General features: G+C 38.0%; 5 protein-coding genes and 2 long non-coding RNA genes across 9 annotated transcripts in view; 3 read left to right on the forward strand and 4 right to left on the reverse strand.

The window, feature by feature from the left end:
• Positions 1-1,723: 1,723 nt before the first annotated feature.
• Positions 1,724-2,487, reverse strand: LOC124350930. The gene is made up of 2 exons (XR_006921295.1): positions 2,311-2,487; positions 1,724-2,130 (listed from the first exon to the last, which is right to left on the reverse strand). It is a non-coding gene; the product is annotated as an uncharacterized LOC124350930 (long non-coding RNA).
• On the forward strand, positions 1,974-3,138 carry LOC124349360 (histone deacetylase complex subunit SAP30 homolog). Its single transcript, XM_046799867.1, has 4 exons — positions 1,974-2,119; positions 2,174-2,231; positions 2,501-2,749; positions 2,826-3,138. The coding sequence occupies exons 1-4, from the start codon at positions 1,974-1,976 to the stop codon at positions 2,946-2,948; spliced, it is 576 nt and encodes a 191-aa protein (XP_046655823.1). The 3' UTR covers positions 2,949-3,138.
• LOC124348230 (exosome complex component RRP45-like) lies at positions 3,065-4,939 on the reverse strand. The gene is made up of 8 exons (XM_046798511.1): positions 4,734-4,939; positions 4,573-4,667; positions 4,329-4,501; positions 4,182-4,264; positions 3,934-4,121; positions 3,634-3,858; positions 3,296-3,570; positions 3,065-3,216 (listed from the first exon to the last, which is right to left on the reverse strand). Exons 1-8 carry the CDS (start codon positions 4,797-4,799, stop codon positions 3,158-3,160), a joined length of 1,164 nt encoding a protein of 387 aa, XP_046654467.1. The 5' UTR covers positions 4,800-4,939; the 3' UTR covers positions 3,065-3,157.
• A 167-nt stretch (positions 4,940-5,106) lies between these two features.
• Positions 5,107-6,103, forward strand: LOC124335970 (protein FAM92A-like). The gene is made up of 5 exons (XM_046789511.1): positions 5,107-5,235; positions 5,318-5,419; positions 5,487-5,615; positions 5,679-5,967; positions 6,029-6,103. Exons 1-5 carry the CDS (start codon positions 5,195-5,197, stop codon positions 6,101-6,103), a joined length of 636 nt encoding a protein of 211 aa, XP_046645467.1. The 5' UTR covers positions 5,107-5,194.
• A 49-nt stretch (positions 6,104-6,152) lies between these two features.
• LOC124351062 lies at positions 6,153-6,499 on the forward strand. The gene is made up of 2 exons (XR_006921350.1): positions 6,153-6,243; positions 6,306-6,499. It is a non-coding gene; the product is annotated as an uncharacterized LOC124351062 (long non-coding RNA).
• Positions 6,304-7,632, reverse strand: LOC124349478 (transmembrane protein 208-like). Of its 2 annotated transcripts, XM_046800138.1 has the most exons (6): positions 7,441-7,632; positions 7,082-7,240; positions 6,875-7,011; positions 6,721-6,805; positions 6,498-6,662; positions 6,304-6,431 (listed from the first exon to the last, which is right to left on the reverse strand). In XM_046800138.1, the coding sequence occupies exons 1-5, from the start codon at positions 7,447-7,449 to the stop codon at positions 6,519-6,521; spliced, it is 534 nt and encodes a 177-aa protein (XP_046656094.1). In that variant the 5' UTR covers positions 7,450-7,632; the 3' UTR covers positions 6,304-6,431; positions 6,498-6,518. The 2 variants fall into 2 exon arrangements, with proteins under 2 accessions (XP_046656094.1, XP_046656085.1); XM_046800129.1 differs by lacking the exon at positions 6,304-6,431 and having other exon boundaries at positions 6,446-6,662; positions 7,441-7,631.
• Positions 7,633-7,925: 293 nt separating this feature from the next.
• The window catches only part of LOC124349389 (C-type lectin domain family 7 member A-like), a 28,591-nt gene continuing 23,948 nt past the window's right edge, over positions 7,926-12,568 (reverse strand). For both annotated transcript variants that reach the window (XM_046799959.1, XM_046799951.1), the window contains 6 exons: positions 11,195-11,490; positions 9,002-9,879; positions 8,826-8,932; positions 8,654-8,751; positions 8,439-8,550; positions 7,926-8,296 (listed from right to left, as the gene is read on the reverse strand). In XM_046799959.1, the coding sequence (XP_046655915.1) occupies positions 8,043-8,296; positions 8,439-8,550; positions 8,654-8,751; positions 8,826-8,931 (570 nt within the window). In that variant the 5' untranslated portion in view covers position 8,932; positions 9,002-9,879; positions 11,195-11,490 and the 3' untranslated portion in view covers positions 7,926-8,042. The remainder of the gene's footprint in view (positions 8,297-8,438; positions 8,551-8,653; positions 8,752-8,825; positions 8,933-9,001; positions 9,880-11,194; positions 11,491-12,568) is intronic.

Below are 12,568 nucleotides of genomic sequence, written 5' to 3' on the forward strand. Positions count from 1 at the left end.
CAAGATTTTATATACCCCACCGTTAACACACACACACACACGCAACGTTAACACAGAAATATAGGATGGGGAAATCTATATGCAAGCGGGCCCTATCTATCCTGAATCAAGGAGATGGTATAGTTAGAAATCGCCCAAGAAAACATCTGCTATCCGACCTAATATATATATTCTTTTAGTTAAGAAGCCATACATAATTATAGTTAACTTGACATTGAAATTTCAGTTTATTATAACTTATTTCTCGTGAAAAAAAGGTTATTTAGTACAAGTATGTAGAATAAAACCGGTTGGGCCCATTGACGTTATGGGCAACTATAGACTGGACTAAGCGTAACACTAAGCGTAACTTTCGATCGCACGCTATCTTTTAGTCGTGATCCCTACATTATTTTTAGCCATACATTTTACGTGAGAGTGATCAGAATTTGGAAATTGTGATTAAAGCGGTTGTACTTAAAAAAAAAATATGGCCGAATTTGAACAAGGAAAACTGAAAATTGATAAGAAAATAAACAAAAGCTGAAGCTTCAGTGGCCAGCCAAACGTAGCGCCACTTGCAATCCTTCCAGAAAAATGCTATGTGAAACTTGAAAGAGTCGTATCTAAAATAGCGATTGGGCTGAGCTAAAATCGATAAAGGAAGAGCCGGGTTTGCCTGCTTATTACGTAGCATCGGGACATAGAAACAAGGAGAAGCCTTTATTGTTTAGGATGGCCTGGCGTTTCTAAATAATGTGCCGGTCTGCTGTGGACCAGTTCATAATCTAGATTTGAAAGCACGTCACTTTTTGATTTTTTTTTCCCTGTTTGTCGGCCATGTTAAAATGTAAAATTTTTCGTTAGAATAAGGATTGCAGAGGACTCCATCTTTAACACGATAAGCTCATAATTATTAAGGAATGTTTGTTTTTATTTTATTTTTTAGGTTAGAATCTTGGAAGAGGATAGCTTGTCCCTGCCATCTTGCGTCACTAACGTTCTTTATTGTTTCAAATACATTTTTTTGAATTCTTGGTGGAATCGATGAAGAGAAAGTAAACGTTGTTACGACTTACGATATGTGTTTGCATTACCAGCAACCTGGATGGGAATTGAAAACAAACCCCACGAGAGATGAAGTTATTAAATCTACTTCAATTCCTTGCAGACGATCATCTTCCAAAAATCGTTGATGTTGTTGATGTAGATGTATGTTTGATAGAACAGTCAGAACTACAGAACATTTGCAATTTTACATTCCACAGCTCAAGTAAACCACACGTAGGCCATACGATGATTACATTCTATGAAATAAGTCGCTTTTAAGTGGGAAAATGTTCACACAACTCTTATTAACAAACGTTTTTCGGCACAGGGTCAACAGTCAAAATTCAACATTTTCTGTGATGATAATTAAGTACACGTTGCCCACGGCAGAGGGCGCGATATCTCGAACTTTTCTTTATGTTTTATTTAACATAAAATCCTCTTAGAAAATCAACTGAATTTTGAAAATACTTTGCAAGTTAAACTTGTTTTACTTTAAATTATTTGTGAAAGCCACATGGTAAAAATATTTTTTATAAAAAAGAACCAGCAACAAGGGAGTTTAGAATTTTCAGGAGACGTGACGGCCCTCTCGATCAAGCGTCTCTGGATACCGTTTTCGTAGCTTGAGGGAGAATAACAAGTGTGTTTCAACGACGAACTTGTGTAGGCTTGCACTTTTCCTAAAAACTCGATTGGATACATTGAAAAGTAGCTAAACAAAAGTCAATTATTGCGAAGAATTAAGGGGAGATTTCCTCCGTTTTCTTAGTAGGTTGTACGGTAATCGTGAGATTTCAAGTAAACAGTTTGTTTTGGCTTTCATACGCAATTCGTGAAAGAGCGTCCACAGTTCGTTGTGTACGTTGTAGTGAAAGGTGACTTTCGCGATTGCCTTTGTTGTGACTTTCGATCAATCGTGCGAGGGAGAGAGGATTTCAAAGATGAATGGGTTTAGTACGGGTTCGGGTGAGGAGGATTCGCGTGATTCCAAGCGAAGCCATGATCAACATTGCTGCCTGATTGAATTTGATCAGATGATTGACGATGGCGAGAGATGTCCTAGAATGGCTGGAAATGCCTCTTACAGGTATGTGTGCTCTAATTGATCAAGAAACATTATTTTCAACATTTGTTTGATTAGTAAACGGATTCAAAAGACTGTACAACAAAGGAAACTACGGCTACACATGGACTCCTCTGTAAGTTATTCACACAAAGTTTCAATAGGGACTAGCAAACCCTCTATTCAAGGGTCCTTGGTGTCCAAGTAGAAATTACCTGTCTTTTGCATTAGGCTTTCACTTGGTCACAAATTGCCCAGGACTTTTAAAAGTGTTGGAAATCCTGAGCATTCCCTCCGCTTTTGGAAGACCAATTAAGGCACAACCACTGTGGATGTTCCCTTGTCAGTTTTATTCAAGATTCATGAAGTATTATTTAACTTGTGCATTATTATTCTTAATTATAGGCCAGACACATCTATATTTGTGATTACCACAAGAGCTTAATTCAGTCTGTTCGAGTCCGGCAGCGCAAGAGGAAAGATTCTGAAGACGACTCCAACGAAACAGACCGAGACACGCTCAGTCTGCAAGAAAGAGAACGTGACGCTCCAGAAGTTGATCTCTTCCAACTTCAAATCAATACGCTAAGGCGTTATAAGCGACACTACAAAGTGCCCACTCGACCAGGCCTCAATAAAGCACAACTTGCAGAGGTACAGATATTGCCTAGTTTACCTACTATTATTATTATTAATTACTTACCAATAATCCTCGTGATTGAAATGATAGACCTTGATGCGCCATTTCCGGACTATCCCCGTGGTGGAGAAGGAAGCCCTCCACTCATTCCTTTACACCGTCAAATCTAATAAAAACAAACTTGATCTGAAACCAAACAATGACAACTTGTAAAACCGTGGTCTGTCTAAGCTTCAACCCCTCCCCCAGTGCAAATCACGTTAAAGCACGTTTGTCTTCGAAATGATGAACTAGCGAAAGGATGGAACTCAAAAATATGCGTGCGTCTGTTGTTTTCTCCTTGGCATGTTTTAATTATTAATTTAACCTTGTAAATTCAAATACATTCGAACGAAAGGTTTAATCGGTGCGTCATAGTCATTTTACGTAAGTTCGCTGGTTACCATAATGACAGGCTCCTCTTCACTATCATTTCCAACATCTAAGTAATTAAGGAAACGGTAAGAAAATTAGATTTGAATGCCGATAGACGAGATACAGGACGAAACCAATGTTTTTACCTATTTCTTCGTAGACCCTCTTTTTTACTGCCACAGGTGGGAGTGGTTCAACTTCCATCTCACTTTCGCTGCTGGACGTATCGCAAGAGGTTTCTAATGTCACAACTCCTTGATCGTTTACAAGTTTCGTCTTCGTGATTGCCGAAGGTTCTTTTTTCGATACTTTAGCCTTATGATGTGGCGCCTTGAAATACACTTCGGCCTGAGACTGAGTGGTGATTCTTTCTGTTTCCAGCGCTACGCTAGCAACTAACCCACTGTACTTTCCTTTGGCTCTACAAATATTGCAAAAAGATAATGTTATTCACTTTCGGGGGCTGAAGAATTAGGCTGAATACCTTTCGGCGGCATCGTCAGCCAGAGATTTTTTTAACATTTCAACCATTTGAACAGCTCTTGATGCTGCCACATTCGCACACGATATAACTGCTTCTTTATGGATAAACACCCCATCGCCAGATATCTGTAATGTGCAAAGTTCTCGGTACGCATTTAAACCCATCACAAGTTTTCCATCGGCAGAACGTTCTTCTAAATTTGTTGGGTCCAAGACGCAAATTTTCCTATGGGAAAAGGTAATGAAAATAAATAAATAAGTAATTTTTCAAAGGGAAAACAAAATACAGCGATCTAGTTACCCTTGGTTAAAGAGAGCAAAGGAAAGAGTTAAAGGATGATGTAGGATAGTGAGTGGAACTGGATCCCTTTCATCTAGCTGATGGATGATAACATCCCGACCATCGAGAGTTACATCCGGTCTTTTAAAGTGACAAAGAGCGCCTAGAGCAGCCAAAGTGGCAGCATCAATCAGATTTCCTTCATGGTTCTACATTACAAATATATTATACATTACAAATACAGAGTTCTACATTATAAATATACTTACTAGTACATGTATGTCAACTCTCACTTCCCAAGCTTGTTCCTCAACCAAAATGCATAGGCTCTCCAAATCAATGCAGCGGGAATCTGTTTTTAAAATAGATAATTTAATAAGGCCCTTGATGTATCAGTGGCAATGTATGTACATTACCTTTAATGCACCTTTCAACTAGCCTATTGACTTCAATGCCTTGTTGTCCTAATCTGCCAGCTTCAAAATGTTCAGCTGCCATAGTAGACATTTCAACATTGATAAACAGCATGCCTTCATTTGCTCTTGATGATTTCGGGACTTGGACACTGCAAGAAACTTGTGCCATCACCCTGACAAAAGATTCATTAAGGATAAAACACGTTAGAAACAAGTACTGAAAAATGACACTAAAACATGATACCTTGTGTTTCCAAGAAGGACCTGGCAGCATCCCCATTCTGTTCCAAATGTAATACAAGTCTTTCTCTGTTCCGAGAGACTACGCCCGTCAACTCTCTAAGAATGAATCGTAAACAATGTTAACAAAATTCGAAAAACAACAACTAGACCTGTGAGAAATACTTGTCCTTCTTTGACGCCTTGGATTACAGTTTGTTTCTCACAAATCGATAGCGGTGTTTCTTTCATTTTAAATATAAACAGTTGATAACTAAACCAGTGTATAAAAGAATTAAGCACTATTTGACGATGCAAATAAAAAGAACGAATAATTCTGCCCGACTGAAAAAGAACAATATTTAAGCAGACCACGTGCGTGAGTGACAGACAACGTTGCCACTCGAAATCTTTCCTCTAGATTTAGATATATTTATGAATATCTTAACTTCTTATTCTAAATATCAGGAAGGATAATTTTTCATTACAAAAACTTAAATTTTATAATCATACAATTATTTCCAATATTTTGAAGCAAACCAAACAGCAGCGTTTAAAATTTGGAACGATCCGTTACCACGGTTACGGAAACATGGAAATCAAAACAAGCACGGAAGAAAAGTATTTTCTAAAAACGTTGAATAACAATGTTTCGTTCACCAAGCGCCAGCTCTTTGCCACACTCTAGGTAAATTTATCTTTCCTGTAATTTAAGAAAAATCTTAAACATGTACATAACTAATTGTTTCCAACCCTTGTAAATCTTGAAGTGCAACCCAAACGCGCTTCATACAAAATAGAATTCAAGTCATCGAAAAACACTTTGGTGAGATCTGCACCGCTCTAGCGTTATACACTAGGAAAATAGCCGGGTTAGTTTAATTATACCTTAATTCGATGGTGTTCGTAATAAATTTAACCTGTGAAATCTCAATTCAGTCAGCGGGATAAAGGCGATTTTCTGGCACAGACATTAAATGAGTACGCTACAGCAGAAAATGTCAACAAAAACTGCAGTCAAGGTATCAAAGACTTTGCCGATAACATTTCTTTCATTTCAGATTACAGGTAAGAGTTTGAATTCGTAACGAAATAATTAGACAATTAACCAACTTAACTTTTTTTTTTAAGAGATGTTTGCGTTAACCGTTTGGAGGAAACTGTCATTCAAGAGATTTCAAGTTACGCGGGCGTCTGCAAGTCGGCCATGGAGGACGTCAGAAGCTGTAGCATTGCGTACGAAAAAGAAATAAGTCAATTAAAATACGTTCACAAGTTACGGCAGCAAAACCCGTTGGGACGAATGCAAATTAGCAAAGCGGAAAGTGATTTAGCACACGCCACAACACAATCTGTCCGACTAGGCAAGTCTATAGAGGAACGAGCCGACAAACTCGAAAAGAAGAAGCTCAAGGATCTTGTTAGCTGGATGAAGCGATTGGCTTTAATCGAAATGAGTTTTCACTCAACCTCGTTGTCAGTTCTTACAAAAGCCTATCAGCAGTTGGAAAACGTCGATGTGGAATCGGATTTGGAAGAATTCCGTAACACTTTAAGGACCTATATGCCTCTTCCAGAATCCAGTCCTGCCAGAGCCCAATCTGTGCCGTCAATTGCGTTGCCTAACACACCAACCGAATCTGCGTCCAAGGTCAAACGTTCCAAGTCTTTCTCTGATTACAGACAGCGAGCCGAGGTATCTATTCATACTAAATCTTGGAGTGTTGATCAGCTCTGTGATATGGATTTTTTTTACAGTCCCTGGATTCACTGAAGGTGGAGGAATATGAAGAGTTAAAACAAATGGAAGGTTCAGACGATGACGACGAAGAATCCGAAGAAGAATCACCCCGTCCGCGATCTTCTCACGTCCGGCGCAAATAGCTGTTACAAATAAAGAGGTCCAGAGTCTGATTTATTTCAAAGGTATGTTAAATACAAAGCCAGTACAGGGAATCTTTAGTATCTCTTTTAATGCTGTTGACGCTTGATGCGGCGCTCCAATTTGCGTTGCTTCTTGTCATCCTGTGCATCCTGCTCTGCAGTTGGGGCTTTCTGGAAAAACCAGGGACTAAGGAAATGTTTCCAAGCCAAGTGAAACAGTCGACAGGGAATCTAAATAAGATAATGTTAAGTAATAAAGAATAATGAAATGAATTTCTGAATAACTTACCACCAACAAGATAAGCCAAAAGTAACTGGAGATGGAAGACAGAACTTCGGTCGCACTTACTAGGATAATGGCATCTTTAATTTGCCTTTAATAACAAGAAAATGTGTTGAGATTCAAATTCATGAATCAAATAAAATCACAGTTGAAAGCTTACTCTGATATTCCAGATTCCATGTTGAGATCAATTCCACCATCTAACAATTGTCCTGTTTCACTGTATTTGGCTCTAGCCATGTAGGCCATAAAGCGATAGCAGCAAAACTGAGCAAATGAACTCAGACATATTAAGAACTGTAATTCAAAAGAATGTGAGCTATATATATTAAAATTTTAAATAATAATTTTAAAAAATCAACTATACAATATCAAATGAAGAGGTGGTGGACCAAAAAATGGCAGAGAATAATAAGTATACACCCACTGACACAACAGACATATTTCTGTAGAAGTTGAGTGTTGCAACATTCTCTTCAACAATCTGTTTCTGGCCCTTGGTGGCCTGTTTTGTGCTCTTCTTTTCCTGAAGTAAGGGAAGCAAAAAAAAACATTACTATAATTTGATTGACGGATGCAATGAAGGGATAATCAACGACACTTTCTCTCTTTGAAGCTAGAAAAAGTAAACGTCATGCAAGAGCAACGAACTGAGATAAATTTTCGGAAGTTAATTAGTTATTACAGTTAATAAATAGGCATTAACGTAGAGCAAAAAATTCTTACAGCTGTCATTTTTCAGTTAAAATTCGCCGACAATCCAAGCTATTCTGCTGTTGTTATAGCAACCACACAAAGTTCCAACTCGTCACAATGTTGCAAGTCTAACACAAATACAGAGAAAATACGAAATAACAAACCAGGAACTTTATAGAATTAAAATTTAGATTTTTAAGATTTTTCCTTCTCCATTACAAGACCGTTTAATAACTTTAAAGGTTCTTTGTAAAATTCTATCGAGTAAAATTACGTAGGCTGCCATCTAGCGACATTAATAAATCCGATCCCTAGCTGGGCGCGCGCCAGTTTTCTAGATCTGAAATCTTTTTTGCTACATGTATCAACAGCAATCAGCAATCAATATATAAAATAATTATTCAAACCCTCCTACTTTCGATGCAAGCAATCACGGCAGCAGAGCTCAACCTTTTTGCTTAAATGAACAATAAAGTTAAAAAAATACAAAAGTAAAAATAAGGAACTGCACGAAGTTTCAGGAAATGGTATCTGTATTAAGCAGCACTAGTAATAATCAATATCGGCTGTGTATGAATCCATGGCGTCTTATGAGTTTAATGATCATCCAATCTCCAAACACATGTTAAACATTATTGCGACGGTGCTGTAGCTTCACATACAAAACGGTAACCAAAACTAGCACAGATACGGGATGCATATCCTCCACTAGGATAATCTTCTTCTACGTAATTTAAAAGAATGCATCGATTTGATACGGCCTCTTTGTCTTTCACTTTGTCAGTATTTTTCAGGTCGTCGAAAGTGATTGGTTTCTTGTTTGAGAACCATTGCCATTCGGTATCATTATACCTCCCAGCCGTCCAGTATGCATAACCTTTCAATTCTGCACAAAAACATTTAAGACGTTAAAATGAATTATCTGTAACAGCCTACATAGCAGCTAAATGAATTTTTCACAAGTCATTTTTTAAGTTAACGTTGATAACAGCTCTCCAGAGGTAATGGAGGTGGCATTATACGCATACCAGGTATGTTCATAAGATGCCGACTGATCACACTGTCTTCTTCTCCTGTTTCAATGGCTACGAGGCTCATTCCTCCTTGAGTGCACATGTAATTAGCGTTTGACCAACATTCCTGCAAGGGAAATACGAAAACAAGAGAACGAATTCAAACACAAAGGTTTTTTAATGATTGATTTGTTAGTGAGATTATTTTTAGCACGGGACATTATTCCTACCATGTATAATGAGAAGCAATAGCAATTTCCATTATCCAACAACCAACACGGAACGGCGGCATGGCCTCCGTATGCAGACCTCAAATACTGAGGGCAAACTTTTATCCAATACAAAAGAAAAATTGTAATTAATCAGGCGAAATAATTTTAGGGAAATTGTAGCAATTTTTACCCGCATAACTTTGCGTTGAAGTTGATGCCAAGACCGATGTCATAGCAATTAGACTATGGAATACCATGGAAGAGATGATAGCTGAAGTAAACATTGAAGCCGCCATACTAAATAGCGCCAAAGTTTAAACAGGGAATAGTGCCAAAAACTTAGTTTTAATGTTCTTCATATCTTACCTTGTTTCCTGTGAAAAACAACCTTTTTAAGAGCAATGCAACAAACAGTATACAGATTGCTTCTGTATGCCTGCATATGACTATGAACGAAAAATTCCCCTGCGCAGCTTTTATACTACGTAGCCCATGCGTGTCCACTCTCATTCTCAGACATTCGTGAATTGATCAAAGCAAGGAAGTCTGGGTGTTGGACCCAATTAAATTAATCGAGCGAATTTGGTCAATATAAGCCACAGAGGAAGACGTTGATATTTTAAGGGTTCTTTATAAAAAATAGCCATAGCATTCGCGACTGTTCCTCTATAAAAATGAATGATGACATCCGTCTAGACAAAGTAACTGAATGAATTTTCTCGCTATAAAAAAGGAAAACAAACTGTTTGAACCCATGTTTTGTAGGACATCTATAAAAAGAAAGCCCTTGAACATTCAGTAGTTTTGCGCAGTAAATAGTTTTGAAAGATACTTACAATGTTCTCTTTCGGAAGGATAGTTTCCGGTCAAGGGCTATTTAGAACGGCAAATTATGTTTTCCGCTGTCCACAAATTCTATACTCAAGATAGTCTTTGAATCTCCATGCTAATTCATCACATTAAAAACAAACCCCAAATAAAATTTCTTTTTAAGAAAACAGTCCTGTACCTTCACATGAAATATGGTGCTCATAATTTGCGTAAAAACGAGAAGCTAGTCCTGCCCTAGGATAATCTAAAAACTACTTTGAAAAGCATGCACTTACTTTAAAAAGGTCCACTTTGTTTTGCACTTGTTCACCATTGGAAGGTACAGTTCGTCGAAAACGATGGTTTTCCGTTTAAGGATCACAACTATTCGAGGGTGCTTTTGTTAGATCTCCCAAATGCCCAATAGCAATGACCTTTTTGCAAAAAAATAAAACGGCTTAATGAAAAATAAACGGCCAACGAAAAGGTTTATAATTTAAAAAAATACCGGGAGTATTTATAAGACATTGCCTAATCAAAACAAACCGAATAAACAGAAGCATTCAAGCACCAATTCAAATAAATCAGCAATGCAAATTCTTGTCTGGAAGGTAAATTTTCCTCTTAGGTTATTTTGCAGACCATATTTTAGGACTCAATCTTAAATCGTGAGAAACAGCAAAAATTGTCGTTCTCGGAACACAACCGAAGCGTTTCACGCTGACTACTAAAATGCTGAGGGTAAGCTATTTTTAGATAAAAAATGAGAAAACAAAAATGAATCACCTGAAATGCCTTCAAGAAATTGCAGCAATTGACATTGATAAAGATTTATGCAGATATGGCTGCTACTGCTGCTGGAATAGCAAACATGACAATATTTTAAAATACTAGGAATGAGATCATATAGTCGGATCCAAGACAGAAGCTGCCTAAATATCGGCTGTCCTTAAAGCTTTTTTATATGTCTTTGACTCCGTGATTACACATCTTGTTTTGTCTCTGCAAATCAATAACTGACAAAATAGAAAGCGGGAGGGTGGAAGGAATAGGAAACGTTTCTATTTGATCTGGCATTCGTTTGCCATACGCTGACACATTATAAACATTATTCGCCACAATAAACTGTCGATCTCATTCAGAAACACGCAGGGCATTGAGGTGGGACACTCAGCAACTGACATATGTCTTGCATATCATTATTTGCCACTTGCATTAATATCCAAGTAGAGTTCATTTACTTAGTTACCTTAATTAGCATGCGAGTGGGTTGTCATAGAAACACGAACGACTTCATCACTCGCTCGATCCTGCCACACGAGTCGCAGGATAGTCCAATCGACCAGGGTGATGTTCTTAACTTTATGACCCCGCCACTATTCCGTTTACAACTCGACTCACTTCGAAATGTTTTAGGAATTTAACCCCACTCAAACGGATGGTACGCTGGATCACTTTAACTTAAGGAGCGCGATTTGGATAGTTTAGTTTTCAAACTGGATCGTAGAATATCAACCAGTCCAAATTGCATGCACAGTTCGCGTTCAACATCAATTTGAACCGCAACTCTTTTACCGTTTAGCTCAATTTGACCTGGTTGTAACTGGGCGCTACTATTAACGAGGTCTAGATATTTATTTAACATACGGTTTTGGCATTCAATAGTTTGGAGGGACCACTACTTCTACGCAATCAAAAAATAATATAACGCGGTAAATTCGAACTTTTTAAAAAATATTAGCTTCTTACTTGGAAGATTTCCAAGAATTTCGCAATCGATGTGATTTTCCAAACGATTTGTCGTCTTCCTCCTTGCAGTGCAGATAGTTTAGTGACGGTTGAGGATTTATGCTAACGACCGTCTGTGACGTTTCGTCCTGATTACCATGATCAATTCGTTTTATTACGCCGTGGTGTAGGCGAAATCCGGAAATTTGTTTATCTTCATCCGGGAGTCACTCCACGTCCTAGAAGTTTCCCTCTTTCCTGTGTTCCTCCTCCTCTGTCAATCAAGCGACAGCATTCGCCGGGCTGCAAGTGTTCAACTGTAAAAAATAAAATTCCATTTAGTCCATTACATTTCGTGTTATTCAGAACGTTTCAGGGCAAGAGAAATGACGTCTATTCGGCGAGGACTGAAGGATAATGAAGTACTTTGAGGTAATAGTTTCATGTGAAAGATCGAGGGATGACTATTTTTCGTCAAAATTACCAAGAAAAGGAGATCCCCTCCGCTGTACTACTCGGAATGCTACCTTGAATAGCTACCTCCACTCTTCCAGATTGAATTGACTGAATACGGTTTCGTACTGTCGCGTCTTTCGCGTCTTTTTAAAAAGGGGGGAATCAGATGAATAACCCTATTTGATTATTGACGAGGATACAGATGAGGCTTCATTTACATTCTTTATCATTCAGACTACTTTTTCAAGATCCGGCAGAATACGGAATTCGGCAAAGTATAGCTACCGTAAATCGTGAAAGGTAGTTTCAAAGTTGCACAAGAAAAGCCCTTTGTAAAATTAATCACAAATTTCAATATTAGAACAGTCCAAGTCTATTGACTTTGCAGCAAAGCTTATGGACCCAATAAATAAAAAGAACAGTGCGGAGCAATAGATTTCGGAATCGAAGCACACCCACGATAAACGATGACCTTTCAAATTTGTATTTTTAAATTGCGCTACTAAAAAAAAGGCGATTCCTTTAGAGCCCGTCCTATACTTAACCGTCAAATCGTTCAAAATCAACATAATGATCCGCGGATCCGCGTACAACGTAATAAAGTCAATAATGCCATGCCAACTCGATTTTTTTGTGTCTTATTAGAGAACACAAGCCGCTGGAACAGACAGACGTTGCCGCAGGGACACGCAAGACACATTTGCAAATATTTACAGTTCGTCTGTAACTACACACGACCACAGTAATAAGTTGGATTCAGTTTTTTTGTGATTCAAAACGTATCTGTGCGTACACAGATCTTTATAGACTTCAATAAATAGCTGGAAGGGAATCGTATATAGCAGTTCTGGCGGAACATTTGAAAAGTTTGAAACCTTTTCCAAAGGCAATCGCCTATTCATCTCTCCCGACATATTGAAGCGAAGCACTTTGTTAACT

The sequence above is a fragment of the Daphnia pulicaria genome, chromosome 1 (assembly GCF_021234035.1).
Source record: "Daphnia pulicaria isolate SC F1-1A chromosome 1, SC_F0-13Bv2, whole genome shotgun sequence".
Taxonomy (NCBI): domain Eukaryota; kingdom Metazoa; phylum Arthropoda; class Branchiopoda; order Diplostraca; family Daphniidae; genus Daphnia; species Daphnia pulicaria.